Here is a 20,000-nt window from a genome sequence, read left to right as displayed (position 1 = left end):
CAGTTTTGATTGTTTGCTTAAATAAGGATTAGTAAATATAAAAAATGTGATAAGTACTGTATGTATAAACATGACATTCTAAAATATAGCAATCTACAAGGATAGACATGTCTATCTCATCCCTCCTGCTGCTCTTGGTCAAGGTCCTCTCAGACTAGAGATGTCTATCTCATCCTTCCTGCTGCTCTTGGTCAAGGTCCTCTCACACTAGAGATGTCTATCTCATCCCTCCTGCTGCTCTCTGTCATGGTCCTCTCACACTAGAGATGTCTATCTCATCCCTCCTGCTGCTCTCTGTCAAGGTCCTCTCACACTAGAGATGTCTATCTCATCTCTCCTGCTGCTCTCTGTCAAGATCCTCTCACACTAGAGATGTCTATCTCATCCCTCCTGATGCTCTCTGTCAAGATCCTCTCAGACTAGAGATGTCTATCTCATCCCTCCTGCTGCTCTCTGTCAAGATCCTCTCAGACTAGAGATGTCTATCTCATCCCTCCTGCTGCTCTCTGTCAAGATCCTCTCAGACTAGAGATGTCTATCTCATCTCTCCTGCTGCTCTCTGTCAAGGTCCTCTCAGACTAGAGATGTCTATCTCATCCTTCCTGCTGCTCTCTGTCAAGATCCTCTCAGACTAGAGATGTCTATCTCATCCCTCCTGCTGCTCTCTGTCAAGGTCCTCTCAGACTAGAGATGTCTATCTCATCCTTCCTGCTGCTCTCTGTCAAGGTCCTCTCAGACTAGAGATGTCTATCTCATCCCTCCTGCTGCTCTCTGTCATGGTCCTCTCAGACTAGAGATGTCTATCTCATCCCTCCTGCTGCTCTCTGTCAAGGTCCTCTCAGACTAGAGATGTCTATCTCATCTCTCCTGCTGCTCTCTGTCAAGGTCCTCTCACACTAGAGATGTCTATCTCATCCCTCCTGCTGCTCTCTGTCAAGATCCTCTCAGACTAGAGATATCTATCTCATCCCTCCTGCTGCTCTCTGTCAAGATCCTCTCAGACTAGAGATGTCTATCTCATCCCTCCTGCTGCTCTCTGTCAAGATCCTCTCAGACTAGAGATGTCTATCTCATCCCTCCTGCTGCTCTCTGTCAAGGTCCTCTCAGACTAGAGATGTCTATCTCATCTCTCCTGCTGCTCTCTGTCAAGATCCTCTCAGACTAGAGATGTCTATCTCATCCCTCCTGCTGCTCTCTGTCAAGGTCCTCTCACACTAGAGATGTCTATCTCATCCCTCCTGCTGCTCTCTGTCAAGGTCCTCTCAGACTAGAGATGTCTATCTCATCCCTCCTGCTGCTCTCTGTCAAGGTCCTCTCACACTAGAGATGTCTATCTCATCCCTCCTGCTGCTCTCTGTCAAGGTCCTCTCAGACTAGAGTTGTCTATCTCAATGTGACGAGCCGGTATAAATAAAACATAAGTAGATCCATGATGGAATGTGCTGAATACAATATTCGGAGCGTGTGAAATGGCTCCACGCTGAGCCTGCACTTCTGAGACAGGTTCATTGGTTCCCGGGAACAGGAAGTGACAAGTCAGATCATTCGCAGAGCTCGCTATTTCTCTTACGCGAGCTACTCATTTGGCCGGCGCTTTAGTTTGCTTCTCCTCACTGTCTGCAGTTATTTTACTAGATTCTTCTCCAGAGATTTCTTCTCACGCAGCAGAATCCTCTGGCAGGCCAGATTTTTTGTTTACGTTGCATTTCTGAACCCTGTTGTTTAGATATGGGTTGATATCCAAGACGGTATCCCAAGCGACTAGAGTATTACTGCTGCTTCTCTTCTGCCTTTAACGGAGGCGCAGAGTGATTTCTAGCTGGCCAATAAAAGAGGCTTACAGAGTTTGTGAGAATTTAAGTATTGAAATAGCTCTCCTGTTAGAATGAATGGAGATAGAGGGATGGGTAAATGGAGCTCCTTGGGGAAAGTCTTGCCATGCTATAACACCGCTTTGGTGTTGAGATCAGACCTCAACATCCCTCTCACAGCTGATCATGACAACAGTCGTTTTTTTTGCATGTTTTTTTAGTGGGAGGGGGTTCCTATCTGGAGGAAACCCCAGGAGAGCACAGGGAGAACCTGCAAACTCCACACAGAAAGGCCCTTTTTGACGACCTCACCTGGGCCGTAGGCACTGAGGACATGGGAATGGGGGCACACCCTCAGCGCCTACGGTGTCCCAGGCGGGAATCGAACCCAGTGCTATGCCCTGTCCTGTGTAATGAGGGTCCTGTACCATTGGGTAGCAACTGACTCCTGTCCTGTGTCCTTTTTGTCCCATCTAATGGTACAGTGCACACATTAAACAGGACCAGACACCAAAATGGACAGGCCAGGACACAAAGGACACGGGACCACCTGCTGGATTTAAAAATATATGTCTCTCTCCTCCCTCTCGTGTGGGTAGTGCTGCCATCGGGCGTAAAACAGCACAGCAGTGCAGTGAGGTCAGCTGACTTTAAAGGGAGCGTATTCTTCTCTCCATGGTTGAAGCCTGATGCCTCCATCTCCTCCCTGATACAAAAGACAATTCCAATCTGTTATGTCTCTCATGTGTCCACAGAGGCCAGCCAGCTCCACCAAAAGATCCCGGAGAGCATCTACGGTGCCCCCATGAGGTGAGGAACTCAACTAAATCTCACAAGCTTCAAACCGACTCGATGAATCCTCCCAGCATTGAGCAAAAAAAAAAGCAGATACTTAAAAAACATGCAGCAGGCGTTGCAGACACAGTGTAGTCAAAACACATGACGTATAAGAACATCAGACATGGAGGATTAGGCTAGTTGAAAATTAAATTTTTTACTTTCGCCCGTTTCATTGGTCGGTGCCGACTTCCCTCTCTCCGTCTTCTCCAATAGGAACATCCGTAAGATGGCGCTGAGGCAGTCCGATTCATCGAGTCCGGAGTCGGGCTTCAGGAGGGGCAACCCCAGCCCCAACATGAGGCAGAAGCGAGGTGAGAGGTCACTACCTTTTGAAAGGGAATCCCTTGTTATTTTTCTTTATTATTATTTCAGATTTTCCCCCCAATTGTACTTGGCCAATTTCCCCCTACTGCCCCGGTCGCTGCCCCACCCTCCGCCGATCTGGAGAGAGCCGTAGACTAGCACCATGCTTCCTCTGACACATGCGCAGATGCCAGCCGCTTCTTTTCACCTAACAGTGGGGAGTTTCACCGGCAGGATGTGTAGCACGTGGGAGGATCACGCTATCCTCACCAGTTCCCTTCCGCCCCGAACAGGCGCCCCGACCGAAGAGAGGAGGCACTAGTGCAGCGACCAGGACAAATCCGGCTTCCCACCCTGCCTGTATGGACGCCCGACCAAGCCGGAGGTAACACAGGGGCGCAAACCTGCGACCCTCGTGTCGGTAGGCAGGGAATCTACCGCTACACTACCCGGGCGCCCGAAGGGGAATCCCTTGTTCATCTCATCTTGTTATTTATTCTGCAAAAGTAGACATGCTCCTAAAATGTATTTATTTATTTACTTTTTTGGCTCATGAGTTGTGAGTTGTCGTGAGTTGTCGTGAGTTGTGAGTTCCGAGCTCTCAAGATCAAGCAAAATGCAATCCTATCCAACAGTTTGAATGCCTCAAATGGTTTTGTGAAAATATTAGGAACAGTTACTCTCCCTTACAAACGTCAAACTGTAGATGGGAAATCAAGTACTTAAAGTGTTGACTTTGGCAGAATAACAACCTAATCATTTGGGTTGCAATCCCCTGACCCCATCACCCCGTCGCCCCACTGAAGCAATTTCCTCTCAGACGCGAGTTCTTCAATGTTTCCATGTCACAGATCTCTACAGTAAAGAGATGCTAACTAGGCTCACAGACAGCCACGTAACCGGATCTTGTCTCAGAGACCCCACAGCTTTCTAAAGGCACATTTGAACCTCACATGGTGAAGTCCTAGCTGATCTCTGACTGGCATCACGCTTGCACACACACACACACACACACACACACACACACACACACACACACACACACACACACACACACACACTTGTCGGCCGCAGTGGGAGATAAGATAACAGGTACGATTTCACGCTCATGAGAAACCCCTCGGTGCTGCTTCCCAGTGAGTGACAATATCAGCAGTCTGTCAGCTACTGTTATCCAGAGGAGTGTGTGCGCGCGCGCGCGCGTGTGTGTGTGTGTGTGTGTACGTGTGCGCGTGTGCGTGTGCACGTGTGTGTGTGTGTGCGTGTGTGTTAATCATGCCAAGATTGAGTGAATGAGACAGGAGCCGTCCACCTCAGTCACTGCTTCTCCTTCCTGCTGATCAGTAGTTACTATAGGTTTTAACAGAATTGTTGTGCTCGCAGGAGCTGGTTTGGTTATGAAATATGATTATTAATAATTATGAATTATTAATATTCATAAATTTATTAGATTTGACAGAAAATATTGTATTCTCTGTAAGATTCGGGGCACCACTGTAGTTAAGGCTACAGACCTGTCTAAAAGTCAAGTTATGACTTGTTTAGACACCAAACCAAATTGTCATATCAGTCTCATAATGATATAGTGTACATTGTACAGTTAATTGAAGGTCAAAGTTCGTAAGCTTCTGTCACAGATTTCCACAGATAAAATACCTCATGAATAACCACCAAGATTCATAGCATTATGTAATAAAAAGATTTAATAAATCACAATATCAATTGACATTAACATAATGATTAAAATATCAGTTCATCACATTTACTTTTATGACTAATACTCTACCACATCTATAGCTAATACCTAATGTGAACAAACATTATCAATTGTGTGTGTGTGTGTGTGTGTGTGTGTGTGTGTGTGTGTGTGTGTGTGTGTGTGCTTTAAGTCTGCCTGGCTGGCAGGCCTGGGTGTGTGGGTATGTGAGTATGTGGGTGTTAATTAGCACTTGTGTGTGTGTGTGTGTGTGTGTGTATGTGTGTGTGTGTGTGTGTGTGTGTGTGGGCGTGTGTGAGAGAGAGAGGAGGAGGTAGGAGAGAAGGTGGAGTGGCTCGTTCTGGCTGTCTCTGTGATGTAATCACAGGATTGGCTGAGAGGCGGGCTGATCGTGTGTAGACCGCCTCCTTTTCAAAATGGCGGTTTTGCCAAAGTTGAGGAAGGATTGACTCGGTCAGACAGAGGTGGCTGGGGGGCGGTCTGGAACCGCCTCCTTTCCAAAATGGCGGTTCTGCCGAATTTAGGAAGGGATCACTCTGTGTGAGTGACTAATCAAACTCTCTAATTCAGCTTAACTGTATTTTGGCGGGTAGACATTCTGAACACCTCCAGACCGTTCCAAGCCTAGCCCTTTCGGTTGAACGGGCTCAGCTGGGAAGCCGAGAGAGTGGGAGGGGGAGAGAGGGAGAGGGAGAGAGGAGAGTGGCCCACTGGTGGCCGCTAAGTTCGTGCTGAACTTGGCGCTCACCTTCAGGCGTCTATATCATTCAACAGTGTGCGAAACATTGTACATCAACATACAGGATACTGTAATCAACACATACAGGGTAATGCATTTTAACCTTAACTGCCCAGAACCATTAAACCATGAATGACTCTCACGTGTGTTCCACTCTGTGGAGCGGGATCCTGTTGGTTGGGGAGAGTTGTCCTACGCGCAGTAGGGAGGATGGCTTTGGGTTGTGGGAGCGATGGCCTGCAGCGCGGTTCACCCTGGCCTGGAAAAGCGGGCAGCGGACGTCTGCTGGGGGTGCAGATGATGCCGGGCGTTGACGTGCAGTCTCTCTGCTCGTTGAGTCGAGGGTCGTGCTGTGCTCTGTGGTCCTTCTTTGTGGCTGGTTGCAGGCCACGGTCTGTCTTGGGCGTCTTTCGTCTGCAGCAGTTGGTTGGATCTGCTGCGGTGTGGCTCTTCTGCTTCTTCTGCTCCTCTTGGTCTGCTGAGCGGTCTGCTCGCGGTACGGTCTTGTTGTCGGCTTTTGCGGTCCAGCTGGGCTTCTCTGGGCAAGGAGAGCGGCTGGTCTAGTTTGAAAGCACAGGAAGGGCTTTTCCGTGCGACTTATAACACTAAACCGACTTAAATGAACTGAGATTAAGTATAACTATCTCAGTGTAAGCATGCTATGTCGGGTGGGACTTACGGCCTTGGTAGGCGATCCCTGGGCCTGCTGCGCGGTTCACCCTGGCCTCTGGTGGCTGTGGTCAGGCCTGGTTAGGCCTTTGTTCAGGGGGTGCAGCGAGCGGGGGAGGGGAGCCGGCTTCTCTGGCCCCTCCAACCCCTGGTTCAAGCTTAGTTGAGACTCTTACTGTAGACTGATAGTTAAACTGCTTTCCAAACAGTTTTGTCTCACTGTATGGGGAAGTCACGAAGGGTTCTCATTGGCTTGTCATGTGTCTTTTGTGATGGTTCTGGCCAATGATAGCGCTCTGTGAGCTGGACTGTGCCCATTCTGTAACGTGAGGCAAGGGAAAAGGGGTTTTTATGGCTTGATTACCCTTAGAGATAAAACAATGGCCGGAATCCTTTGAGGCTTGGCCCCCAGCTGTGCTGGTATCTGTCGGGTGTGACCCAGCCATTTGGTCCTCTCTGTCTTCCCCCGAATGTGAGGCCATATCTAAACACAGGCAATACACTCAAATGTCCCACATTCAAACATATAAGTAATACAGTACAGTCCATAATGTGTCGATCACAACATCCCCCCTCCTCGTCTGTGGACTGCGGTCGACCTGCGGTCCGCAGGCGAGGATGAAGGGCTGTACAGACAGTTTGCTGTAACTTTTGGTCCATGTCCATCTGTTCTGTGGGATCAAAGTGTCATACTCAGGCCGTTCATAGTTCAGGTTTGGTTCTGGGCAGACTCCTAACCATACCTAGACTCATTACCATATAGATAATACAACCTTAAGGTCACATACACAACATCATTTCAAAATCAACATGGTAAACAGGGAAGGGCAGGAGGAGAGAAGGAGAGAGAGGGTGACAGGGTGTGATTTTGAATGTGTGCTGCATTCCAGCAGTGTTGTGCTATGTGTCTATGTGTAGCCATGTGCCAAGCTTTGTCCTATTTTGATGTGGTCTGCCTGCCATAAAGGTGTTATGTTTCACAGCACAGCGTTGACAATGCATCTAGCCTACATAGAGATAAGGGTGAGAGCCGAGTGACAGGTGACTGTCAGGGGTGACAGGGTGGCTGCGTCCAGTCACCCGCCCTTCACCGAGTTTGATGTCATCTCCTGGGAGGGCCTCTGGTGGCTTGAATGCCCACCCTGCCCGTCAGGCGTCTGGCTCCCGTTCGGATGTCTAATTGGGTGGAGGGCCTAGTGTGCTGAGGAGACTCACGCCGTTCGCGCCCTGTGGCGTGACTGTGATGTCTCTTTGGGCAGCAGCTACCCCCCTTGGCTCTGTCCGGCAGAACCAGGTGGTCTGGCCTGCGTGGTGAGCGTGTGTGTGGTACCGTCTCTGGGTCCACACACACGCGGTTGGTGGGTTGAAACTGGCCATTTCTGCTTTTTGCTTCGGTTTCCACCTCCCACGCTATTGAGGCGGTTTTGAGGACCGTGCGCATGCTTCGGTCATACCAACGTGCGTCTAGGGCTACGGATGGGCGCACCGAGTCATGCAGACCGTCTAGGAAGAGTTCCTTGAGACGTGGCACGTCTGATTGATCCGGGCCATTTCTACCTTGACTATATATCTTCTTCAAGCGTCTAAAGTAATCCCTAGGATGTTCCTGGTAATTCTGTTTGACGTGTAAGGCCGCGTTCCTCCCCGCCGCTGACGACTGGGTAAGGATGTACTCTTCGCCCAAGGCTTCGCGAAGCTTGTCAAAGTCATCTCTGATATGGGAAGGTTGCGTTTGGATAAACGCACGCACGTGCTTTGAGCTCGTGCTCCATATCAGTTGAGCTTTCTCTCGCGGCGAGGCGTGTGGCAGAGCCTGCGAACCACGTTCGACTTCGTTGAGATAATCGGTCAAGTGTACCTCGTGACTGGCGGGATCGAACAAGTCAATGTCGTTTGCGATTGACTTCAGTAAGTGATAGCGTGACTCTGCTTCTCGGAGAGAGAGTCCTGAATCACTCTGTTTTGGCAGTAGAGGCTGCAAGAAGGAGTGGCCGTTTGCCCGATTGGGCACCAAAGAGCGACTAATGTCATCATGCCCGGGGTCCCCCCTTTCGGGGGGAGGGGTGGAAGAGCTGACTTCCTGTTTCCTTGGTGGACAGGAGCTAGAAAATGAGTGAGGCTGGATAGCCTCTTGTGAGAAAGACCTAGCAGGATCCTCTCTGAATGACAGGTTAGCATAACTGGGCAGTTGGTCTGTGTCCAGCTGTGAATGCTGTTTGTTTCCCCTGCTCATCATAGTCACGCTCTCTGTTTGGGAAGCGGAGTGGATCTGCCGGAACTTAGTGACTGGATCTGACTCATCAGCGCACCCGCTGGTGGCCTGAGCAAATGACGGTTTATAACGCACAGGGCGGTAGTCGATCGACTCGCCCCGGGCGTGATAAATGGAAAGCCGGTAAGACACACGTTCCTCCCTGCAGGGGGTTGCAGTGTGGATCGTTTTGTCATAACCGGAAATGGCGCTGTCAAGTCGTTTGACTGTCAGCAGTTTGTGCTCTGAGGTGGAAGTCAGAGCTGGATGAAAGCGTGAATAACGTCTGATTCTACACGTAGGTTGCTCGGATGAATGACTGACTGGTATGTCAAAAGCATGGAAGTCGAGCTCGGAATCGGATGACGACTGCTGGGCTGAATAGCCTGAATCAGTTTGCTCGTTGTGAGAGCGGTCTCCCCCCTTTCGCGGTGTGGTGTCGCGATGTCTAGCAGCGCGGCTGCTTGCCAGCGCGGGCGCTAAGTGGTGTGCGGGGGTCTGATTCGAGTCAGGGGTTGGTCTAGCCCTAGGAGGCGTGTCAGCCTCCGGTTCCGGCGGGGTTAAGGCCTTCTGGTGCTCTCGCTGCTTGGCCGTTCTCGCGTTTAGCCGTGCGATCACTGCTCGGGTGGTTGGTGGAGCAGTGCGACCCGAGAGGGGGACCGTTCTGGGTCCGAGGGCCGCCGTGGATCCGGACTGCATGCCCTTTTGGCTCTGTTGCAGCCGGGAAACTTCGGTACGCAGTCGGGCTAATTCTGTTTGGCAGACCTGGGCTTGTCGATGCAGACCCAGATTGGCCTGCAGCGTAGCTTGACAGCTGTTGCGCAGTCTGCCTATCTGCGTCTGGTAGACAGTGGTCTGCCGCTGATGCGCAGCGTCCTGCACCTGGAATCTGCGATTTTGCAGAAAGAAAATAATTCCCAATGGAATTATTAGGACCGCTAGTGTTAGCATTACAATGCTAAATTCATCTGCTCCTCCTGTGGGCGGGCAGATGAGAGAGGCGGCTACCGCTTGCAAGTCGGTGGCGGCCATCTTAAAGAAAGTTTCAGCGCTGACCATCTTGTGGCAGCGCAGACTCATTGCGATGAGTCAAGCAGCTGTTTTACTGCTGTCAATTTTAAGCAAAAGGTGTGTGCACTCACCTTGTTTGCTATGGCGTCACGTTGTCGTGAGCGTCAATGCCCACAGTTACTAATTCTAATTAAAGAATGGCCCAAATGTGACAGTCTCTCTGTGAGTTAGCTGCCAATTGCATGCAGTTAGTTTGACATCTGTCAGCTGTCACTCGGCTGGTGTCTGCTGTCAGTGTCATCAGGTGCAGGGTGTGCCTGCCTGTCTTTCGCATGCAAATTCACTGTGACTGGTGGTCACAGGGCTTTGTTTACACTTTGTCTCTGGCTCTGGAGGAGACAGGGTGAATGTTTTTGAATGCTAATGTGAGGGGGGGGCAGCCTGACTTCCCCCCACCCTTTGCCAGTGTGGCTTTCAAATTAGCATCAAAGGTTCCACTTAAAAATGCGCAGTACTGTTTGTTTACACTCTGATAGAGTCACTCTCTGATAGATGGAACAATTGCTATCTCTCACAATTTAGGTATTTAGGTTGAAGGCACAGTGGGAAACAGTGTTAACTGTGGTTTCTAACATAAAAATGGAATCAAGGATTTTAAACTGAGCTGTTGTCTTTGGGACTGTTCTGCTCATAAATATTCAATACAAATCCTAACTTGTGTTAAGATTATGGGAAGATTCCATATTTTATGATTAGAGTTCCTTTAGTGTCTTCTGACGCATGTGATTTGCTTGGCAAAGCGCTATAGAAAACCTGATTTTGGAAAAATTTGAAAAACTTTGATTTTTCAAAAATTTATGAATTTTTATTATTCATGCATATCATATCTGTGGAAATACTGATGTTAGAATCCTCAAACGGGGCGTCATTTATGTTGTGCTCGCAGGAGCTGGTTTGGTTATGAAATATGATTATTAATAATTATGAATTATTAATATTCATAAATTTATTAGATTTGACAGAAAATATTGTATTCTCTGTAAGATTCGGGGCACCACTGTAGTTAAGGCTACAGACCTGTCTAAAAGTCAAGTTATGACTTGTTTAGACACCAAACCAAATTGTCATATCAGTCTCATAATGATATAGTGTACATTGTACAGTTAATTGAAGGTCAAAGTTCGTAAGCTTCTGTCACAGATTTCCACAGATAAAATACCTCATGAATAACCACCAAGATTCATAGCATTATGTAATAAAAAGATTTAATAAATCACAATATCAATTGACATTAACATAATGATTAAAATATCAGTTCATCACATTTACTTTTATGACTAATACTCTACCACATCTATAGCTAATACCTAATGTGAACAAACATTATCAATTGTGTGTGTGTGTGTGTGTGTGTGTGTGTGTGTGTGTGTGTGTGTGTGTGTGTGCTTTAAGTCTGCCTGGCTGGCAGGCCTGGGTGTGTGGGTATGTGAGTATGTGGGTGTTAATTAGCACTTGTGTGTGTGTGTGTGTGTGTGTGTATGTGTGTGTGTGTGTGTGTGTGTGTGTGGGCGTGTGTGAGAGAGAGAGGAGGAGGTAGGAGAGAAGGTGGAGTGGCTCGTTCTGGCTGTCTCTGTGATGTAATCACAGGATTGGCTGAGAGGCGGGCTGATCGTGTGTAGACCGCCTCCTTTTCAAAATGGCGGTTTTGCCAAAGTTGAGGAAGGATTGACTCGGTCAGACAGAGGTGGCTGGGGGGCGGTCTGGAACCGCCTCCTTTCCAAAATGGCGGTTCTGCCGAATTTAGGAAGGGATCACTCTGTGTGAGTGACTAATCAAACTCTCTAATTCAGCTTAACTGTATTTTGGCGGGTAGACATTCTGAACACCTCCAGACCGTTCCAAGCCTAGCCCTTTCGGTTGAACGGGCTCAGCTGGGAAGCCGAGAGAGTGGGAGGGGGAGAGAGGGAGAGGGAGAGAGGAGAGTGGCCCACTGGTGGCCGCTAAGTTCGTGCTGAACTTGGCGCTCACCTTCAGGCGTCTATATCATTCAACAGTGTGCGAAACATTGTACATCAACATACAGGATACTGTAATCAACACATACAGGGTAATGCATTTTAACCTTAACTGCCCAGAACCATTAAACCATGAATGACTCTCACGTGTGTTCCACTCTGTGGAGCGGGATCCTGTTGGTTGGGGAGAGTTGTCCTACGCGCAGTAGGGAGGATGGCTTTGGGTTGTGGGAGCGATGGCCTGCAGCGCGGTTCACCCTGGCCTGGAAAAGCGGGCAGCGGACGTCTGCTGGGGGTGCAGATGATGCCGGGCGTTGACGTGCAGTCTCTCTGCTCGTTGAGTCGAGGGTCGTGCTGTGCTCTGTGGTCCTTCTTTGTGGCTGGTTGCAGGCCACGGTCTGTCTTGGGCGTCTTTCGTCTGCAGCAGTTGGTTGGATCTGCTGCGGTGTGGCTCTTCTGCTTCTTCTGCTCCTCTTGGTCTGCTGAGCGGTCTGCTCGCGGTACGGTCTTGTTGTCGGCTTTTGCGGTCCAGCTGGGCTTCTCTGGGCAAGGAGAGCGGCTGGTCTAGTTTGAAAGCACAGGAAGGGCTTTTCCGTGCGACTTATAACACTAAACCGACTTAAATGAACTGAGATTAAGTATAACTATCTCAGTGTAAGCATGCTATGTCGGGTGGGACTTACGGCCTTGGTAGGCGATCCCTGGGCCTGCTGCGCGGTTCACCCTGGCCTCTGGTGGCTGTGGTCAGGCCTGGTTAGGCCTTTGTTCAGGGGGTGCAGCGAGCGGGGGAGGGGAGCCGGCTTCTCTGGCCCCTCCAACCCCTGGTTCAAGCTTAGTTGAGACTCTTACTGTAGACTGATAGTTAAACTGCTTTCCAAACAGTTTTGTCTCACTGTATGGGGAAGTCACGAAGGGTTCTCATTGGCTTGTCATGTGTCTTTTGTGATGGTTCTGGCCAATGATAGCGCTCTGTGAGCTGGACTGTGCCCATTCTGTAACGTGAGGCAAGGGAAAAGGGGTTTTTATGGCTTGATTACCCTTAGAGATAAAACAATGGCCGGAATCCTTTGAGGCTTGGCCCCCAGCTGTGCTGGTATCTGTCGGGTGTGACCCAGCCATTTGGTCCTCTCTGTCTTCCCCCGAATGTGAGGCCATATCTAAACACCGGCAATACACTCAAATGTCCCACATTCAAACATATAAGTAATACAGTACAGTCCATAATGTGTCGATCACAACAGAATGTAGGGGAACAGTGGATGGATCAGTAGTTACTATAGGTTTTAACAGAATGTAGGGGAACAGTGGATGGATCAGTAGTTACTATAGGTTTTAACAGAATGTAGTGGAACAGTGGATGGATCAATCCAAAAGGAGGCGATAATGCAACATAAAGGTGGACACACAGCTCTCTAATTATAGTAGTACTGTAGGATTGGCTACAGGTGGTGTATGCTGATGGTATTTAATCTCTGGTGCTGGATTTGTTTGAAACACAGTCACTGACAAACTAAATCTAGGAAATGAAAATAAATAAACGGACAGTCCTTCAAATCAGTTTTGGTGGAGCACGAAGTCCTTCATCATTTGTGTTAGTGGTAGGGACTGGACTTGGTTCAGGCGATGATGTGTGCCCAGCGCTTGGCGGATCCAGATCCGACACACGTGGGTCAGACTGCGAGGACATCTCTTGGCCTCCAGAAAGACCCTGAGCGCCTCGGGGGTCCGCCATCACCTCCAGCTGTGCCTGCCTACAGGTGTGGTCCATCGCCGTGGTCCAGGAGCAGCTGGACGAAGGCCGCGTCGCACCTGAACCCCAGCACCTCATCCAGCAGGCGAGAAGCCACGTGAAGGGTCAGAACGCCAGCAGCCTGGAGCAGCAGGCAGAAGCAGTCCAGGTGGTGGGCCACTCGGCAGCACAAGAGGCTGGGGTGTATGGGTCTGCCTGGGCTCCCTGGGTGATCAGGTAGGCCACACAGGCAGTGTGACACTGCCAGGCTGCGTGCGAGCTCCAGAGGGTACTGTTGGAAGCTGAAGCTTGACCCCAACTCATTGATCTGCCTTCTGAAGCCGTATTCCTGCAGCAGGGTCCTCAGTTCAATTGCTCACCGATGACATCACTGATGACATCACTTCCGTCACAAATCATGACTGACACCACCACAGACAGAGCCCAGCCTCTGGAGAAACTACCTTTTCCCTTGAACTCAACCCTTCTCTCTACCTACAGTATACTCCCACTCCCACCACTCAGCAAGGATTTATTACATAACCGATGACATCACAATTGCTCAAGGGACATCACTGATGACATCACTTCCGCGTCACATATCGTGATTGACACCGTTCTGACAGGAGAGATCTGAGAAGAAGGAAGACTTTCCTCACTGAAGGCCATCAAGCAGGATTGGAAGCGGGAGCCGTCGAGCAGCGAGGGAGGTGGGCGCGCTGCACGACGGCCGAGAGGTCCGGGAACACGGCGGTTGAAGAGGAGAGCGAGGCAGCCGGAGGGAGGAGCATTGAGGAGGAGGCGGACCCCTGAGTCTTTTTCCGACCTGTAATTCCGAGTCGGACAAACCCGTTCAATTCACTTTTAACAAGTTTTTTCCCCGAGTTGTCTTGAAAGCAGAATGACTCTCTCTCTGCTTTCTCTCTGCATTTTCTGCTCCACCTCACCCCTAATCTTACTCAGCACTGGCTTCAAACACACACACACACACAGACACACACACACACACACACACACACACACACACACACACACACACATATATACACACAGTGCACACACACACACTCCACTGCTAGTATAAAGGAAAAGGTTAGGGACAGTTGACAGCGGCTGTTGTCTGGCCACGGTTCTAAAGCCAACCGTCCAAGTCCATACCTGTCACCTGGCATCCATTCACACCTCCTCCTCCCAGCCCTCCTTCCCTCTTTATCTCTCTCTCCCTCTCGCTTGAACACCCTTTGTCTCTCTCTCTCTTTTCTTTCCCATTCCTCCCACCATCCACTTTCATTCTCTCCTCTCCGGTTCATCTACTGCTCTTCAAGTCCTGCTGTTCCTTTCTCCATCTTTACCTCCTCCCCCAAGGAGCTTGTGTTTTCGGTGCCGTCAGGGTTCCGAATTTTCCGACTCACAAAATGTGCATAACATAGTATTGACCTTGGCGGAGGTCTGCGCTCTCCGAGTGCCCTTCTAGTTTTCTTAATTAAGTTTCTTCTTCTTCTTCTTCTTCTTCTTCTTCTTGGTGTTCTTTCACATCTTTCACACACACACACACACACACACACACACACACACACACACACACACACACACACACACACACACACACACGTACGTTTCCCTGATGTCTCTGTATTGTCAGCTGATTCAGGAGGTGTCAGGTTGCCAGTTTGTACCGAGGGTGTGAGGAGGCAAGAACAGTGTTGTTAGACCTCATTTACACCTGCTATTAAAACGCCATCTGCATCTGGATCCGTCATCTGGATCATTAACAATCCCATCACCCTCTTGCATTATGTACCCCCGCTATTTATAACAGTCTGTCTTTTCTCTGTGATTGGATTTCACTTTGGCAGCTTTCACCGCACACCGTCTGGACTTTTCCTTCATCTTCGGCCGTCTCGGTAGCAGGACGCTGGGCGAAGTCCCGACCTCGCAGCGATAACATTTCCACCTGCAATGCCACCGTTTTTTACCCACAGTAATGATGTCTTTTCCCTGCTGTGGGGCTGATTCTACCCGCGGTGATGTCATCTCTACCCACGGTGATGTCATCTCTACCCGCGGTGATGTCATCTCTACCCGTGGTGATGGTGCTCCTAAACGTCCCGATAATGCCTCAACCCGCGGTGATAATCTTTCCACCTGTGCTCTCCATGTTTTTTTAGATGACAGCTCTACCAGTAGTAATGGCATTTCATAATAGTAAAGATGTTTCCTTCTGGGGGCGGCTGTGGCTCAGGCGGTAGAGCGGCTCGTCCGCTAATCAGAAGGTCGCTGGTTCGATCCCCGGCTCCTCCAGTCCGCATGTCCTCGGACAGGATACTGAACCCCAAATTGCAGCTTGCCGCCATCGGTGTATGAATGGGTGCGTGAATGTAGGCACATTGTAAAGTGCTTTGGATAAATGCGCTATATAAATGCAGTCTGTTTTTTTTCTTTCCTTAGTATGCATTTTTAGCTGCGACCAGCAGCTCTATAGGTCGCTCGGTTGGTCGGTTGGTCCACAAACATTTCATCGTCCTTTGCTTTGGTGGCCACAGTTTTCTCCATAGGAGGCTGACTTTTTTTTCTGTGTGTTAATGTGTGTTTGTGTTCATGCCAATAGGCTATAGGGGGGGCAGTGGGTGGGTTTTGGGGGGCGGAGCGGGGGACAAATTTCCAAAATGCAGTGTGGTAGAGGCAGAGTAGGACGTGTATGTGTGAGTGTGTGTGTGTGTGTGTGTGTGTGTGTGTGTGTGTGTGTGTGTGTGTCTGTGTGTGTGTGTGTGAGAATGCATGAATGAATGCGTGGATGCATGGGTGTACAGCTATTGCAAATTCGTGCTTGTTTCCTTATCCAGATACAGATATCCAGATATCCAGATACAGATTAAATTTGAACACCAGGTGTAAATGTATTCAAAGTGTCTCCATTCAGCTGGAGGCCAGGATAGCAAGAAGATAAATAGCCAACATCTATAGAAACACACAAACCAGGCGAGGCCAATATAAAGAATGAGTCACTGTGTTATGAGGCGTCCAGACTTTCCCTCCCGCATCATCTTCCATCTCCCTCCTTCCTCATGTCTGTGTGTGTGTGTGTGTGTGTGTGTGTGTGTGTGTGTGTGTGTGTGTGTGTGGGTGTGGGTGTGGGTGTGTGTGTGTGTGTGTGTGTGTGTGTGTGTCTGTGTGTGTGTGTGTGTGTGTGTGTGTGTGTGTGTGTGTCTGAGTGATGGTGATGATGGCATTGGCAGTAATATGAGCAGTTAGCGAGCTAATCCCGCCACAGGGCACAGAGACCAAGAGCTGTCCTTGAAACACAACCTCCTCGTAAAGACACGTGCGTCATCCCATTCACACGAGAATCACACCAATCTGACGCACTACAGCACGGTGGCACTACGGCACGGTGGCACCAATCTGACGCACTACAGCACGGTGGCACTACAGCACGGTGGCACCAATCTGACGCACTACAGCACGGTGGCACTACAGCACGGTGGCACTATGGCACGGTGGCACCAATCTGACGCACTACAGCACGGTGGCACTACAGCACGGTGGCACTACGGCACGGTGGCACCAATCTGACGCACTACGGCACGGTGGCACTACGGTACGGTGGCACTACGGTACGGTGGCACCAATCTGACGCACTACGGCACGATGGCACTACGGTACGGTGGCACTACGGCACGGTGGCACCAATCTGACGCACTACGGCACGATGGCACTACGGTACGGTGGCACTACGGCACGGTGGCACCAATCTGACGCACTACGGCACGGTGGCACTACGGCACGATGGCACTACGGTACGGTGGCACTACGGCACGGTGGCGGATGGTTTATCACGCTGTGTGATCAACAGTATAAAAGGAAAAAACAGACACCATCAAGTTCCCCTAAAGATACACCCTGTTTGGTACACACTGGTGTTGGTAGGCAGGGAAGGTACCGCTGCACTACCCGGACGCCCTATCCATCCTGGGCTTTTTTTAATCCCCCCATGTCTGCGTCATTATCTGCCAGGTAGTTCTTATTGAATTCTTGTGGGGATGTGCTGTGTTGACAGGCCAGTAGAGGAGCAGGGCAGCCCTGATGAGGGGAGGACAGTGACTGTTTGTGTTTGGAGGTCAAACCTCTGGTCACCTGTGTATATCAGCTCACCTGTGGCCCTCAGCTCACCCCTTTGATCTGTTTGATCTAACTGTACCGTGATTTTGTTTGTTGATATCTGATATGATATGCCGAGATTTTCCAAATCCTTTTCGCCGATTCCCGATGCTGAAACTGATCTACCGGTATATGCTCACATTTCCCCCCCGCACCTAGTTTCAGAGAACATCTCCAGTCATGGAATTAACACATTATTATGCCTACTAGATGCAGACATAAATACAATGCTTTTCAAAATGTAAACATTCACTGGGCAAAATAAGAAAAATATTTCAACTGAAATTATTCATAGTAGTATGCAGTAACTGCATACAGGTACCATTGTTTCATGTGTGTGTGTGTGTGTGTGTGTGTGTGTGTGTGTGTGTGTGTGTGTGTGTGTGTGTGTGTGTGTGTGTGTGTGTGTGTGTGTGTGTGTGTGTGTGTGTGTGTGTGTGTGTGTGAGAGAGAGAGAGACACACTGTGTGTTGGCCCACAAGCTGAGGAAGAGACAGATAAAACTCCATCTGTTTGCTCTGGCCCAATCTGCTTTAACAGTTAAGCAGGCCAGCAGAGTGGCCAGACTGTCTGTTCTCCCACAGCAAGGTCACTGTGCTCGTCAACCACACAGCAGACAGACACAGACCAGACAGACACAGAGCAGACAGACACAGACACACAGAGCAGACAGACACAGAGCAGACAGACACAGACACACAGACCTGACAGACACAGACACACAGACCTGACAGACACAGACACACAGAGCAGACAGACACAGACACACAGAGCAGACAGACACAGACACACAGAGCAGACAGACACAGACACACAGAGCAGACAGACACAGACACACAGAGCAGACAGACACAGACACAGAGAGCAGACAGACACAGAGCAGATAGACACAGACACACAGAGCAGACAGACACAGAGCAGACAGACACAGACACACAGAGCAGACAGACACAGAGCAGACAGACACAGAGCAGACAGACACAGACACACAGAGCAGCCAGACCCAGACACACAGAGCAGACAGACACAGACACACAGAGCAGACAGACCTCCAGCGATTTCCAGAGATTACAATGTGCCTGTTCCAAGGGTCACGGTGGAACAGTGGTCGCGCTGTCACCTCACAGCAAGAAGGTCCTGGGTTCGATTCCGGCCTTGGACGCTGTGGGTGCTGAGAGTGTGTCCCCATCCCCATGTCCTCAGTGCCTATACGGCCCAGGTGGGCTCGTCAAAATGGTCGTTCTGTGTGGAGTTTGCATGTTCTCCCCGTGCTCCCCTGGGGTTTCCTCCAGATAGGAACCCCCCGTTAAAAAAACGTGCAAAAAAAGGTGCCCGGGCTAATCAGGGACCTGCATTATAGTTGACAATGTCACCGGCCAATCAGGGATGCCGCTGGCAAAACAGTATGGCGGCCAGTTATTGCAGAAATAGATTCAATAACAACAATTAAACAAGAACAGGATTATGCACCAGCTGAGTTTCTCGACGGAAGACATTTTCGCCGTTCTTGCGAGTGGATTGGCTGAAGGAGTTGTCTGTCAAGGCAAAGACTCCCACCCACTGAAATCATTCTGGTAGCTGGAAGTCCAGCAAACAGAATGTGAGGTCACATTATCGCGATGGGTTTTTAGGATGGGAGTATCGTACAGCGAATCATTTTTGAAATAAGATGTTCATGGCTGAATGGCTGGATGACCGGATGGATATTAAGTTTAAATTGGTGAATAATTACATTTTGCATCTGTTAGCGGCCACTTAGCCTCTCAAGCCAGACTGTCTCTTCTACATTCTGCGAATGCACCATAAACAGTCTGTACATCACGCCCACAGAACATGGACAAAGCAAGTTGGGGGGGGGGGAAATGCTTCAGACTGGAGGAATTTCGGTTAGGCTCATTATTTTCCCTGAGTTTCTCTTTCCGTTTTGACCAAGTTTTCCCAGATCGAAGTACAGACGTTTACAGTAGGCGGAAGCATTTGAAAATTGCGAGAGCCAACCGTCTGTTTTAAGTGACTAGCGGCCACTGAGCAGCTCTACTTGCACAATTGGGGGGTTGATTGCCTTGCTGGGGACCTCAAGGACCCCAGGAGGGTCCCCAGACCCTCCAGGAGGGTCCCCCAGACCCCATTTAGAGAACCCCTGTTTTAGGTTCCTGCTCTTTAACACCCTACTGCTTCCCTTTTTCCTTCTTACCCTGCTGCACTAACTCTCTCTCTCTCGCTCCCCCCCCCCCCCTTCCCCCCTCCCCAGCCGACGCCTCAGCCGGCCAATCGGCCGCTAACGCTAGGAAACGCTTCACCTTGCAGGGTCTGTCCAATAGGAGGTCTCTCCCCGCAGGTAATGGCATGACATCATCGCCATCATCACCGGTATCATCATCATCATCCTTGTTGTCGTCGTCATCCTCTTTGTCTTCAGCATCTTGGCACATAGCCCTTTGTGATAGGCGTTGATTAGAAATGAAGTCTCATTTTTATGATCATAATCATAATCATTGCTGTCACATTATCGTCGTCATCGATATCTTTGTTGGAGACAATCATCTTGTTACTGAAGAAGACGTCATCGTCATTATCATCCTCGTTATAATTATCGTGTTGTTATATAATTGCCTCTGTCCCCGCTCGTTCAGCCTTAAACTCTCCAGTCTCCAGAATGTGATCGCCGCCATTGCTTTGACCTTTGAACCCCTCCCCCCCAAACATTATAGACATTTCTCTGTCAGAGCCTCTCGTTGGCATCGGGCCGATCTCGCC

The 20,000-nt window shown here is 49.7% G+C and overlaps 1 protein-coding gene across 1 annotated transcript in view; it reads left to right on the top strand.

Moving 5' to 3' along the window:
• The window catches only part of mcf2l2 (MCF.2 cell line derived transforming sequence-like 2), a gene marked incomplete at both ends in the record, with an annotated part of 194,736 nt that overhangs the window by 155,732 nt on the left and 19,004 nt on the right, over positions 1 to 20,000 (top strand). Inside the window, 3 exons of the mRNA XM_083647099.1 lie at positions 2,567 to 2,621; positions 2,865 to 2,962; positions 19,495 to 19,581. Coding sequence (XP_083503225.1) covers positions 2,567 to 2,621; positions 2,865 to 2,962; positions 19,495 to 19,581 — 240 coding nt within the window. The remainder of the gene's footprint in view (positions 1 to 2,566; positions 2,622 to 2,864; positions 2,963 to 19,494; positions 19,582 to 20,000) is intronic.

Source organism: Poromitra crassiceps (genome assembly GCF_964638095.1).
Source record: "Poromitra crassiceps genome assembly, chromosome: 12".
NCBI classification, from domain to species: domain Eukaryota; kingdom Metazoa; phylum Chordata; class Actinopteri; order Beryciformes; family Melamphaidae; genus Poromitra; species Poromitra crassiceps.
This window is presented reverse-complemented; position numbering and strand designations above follow the sequence as displayed.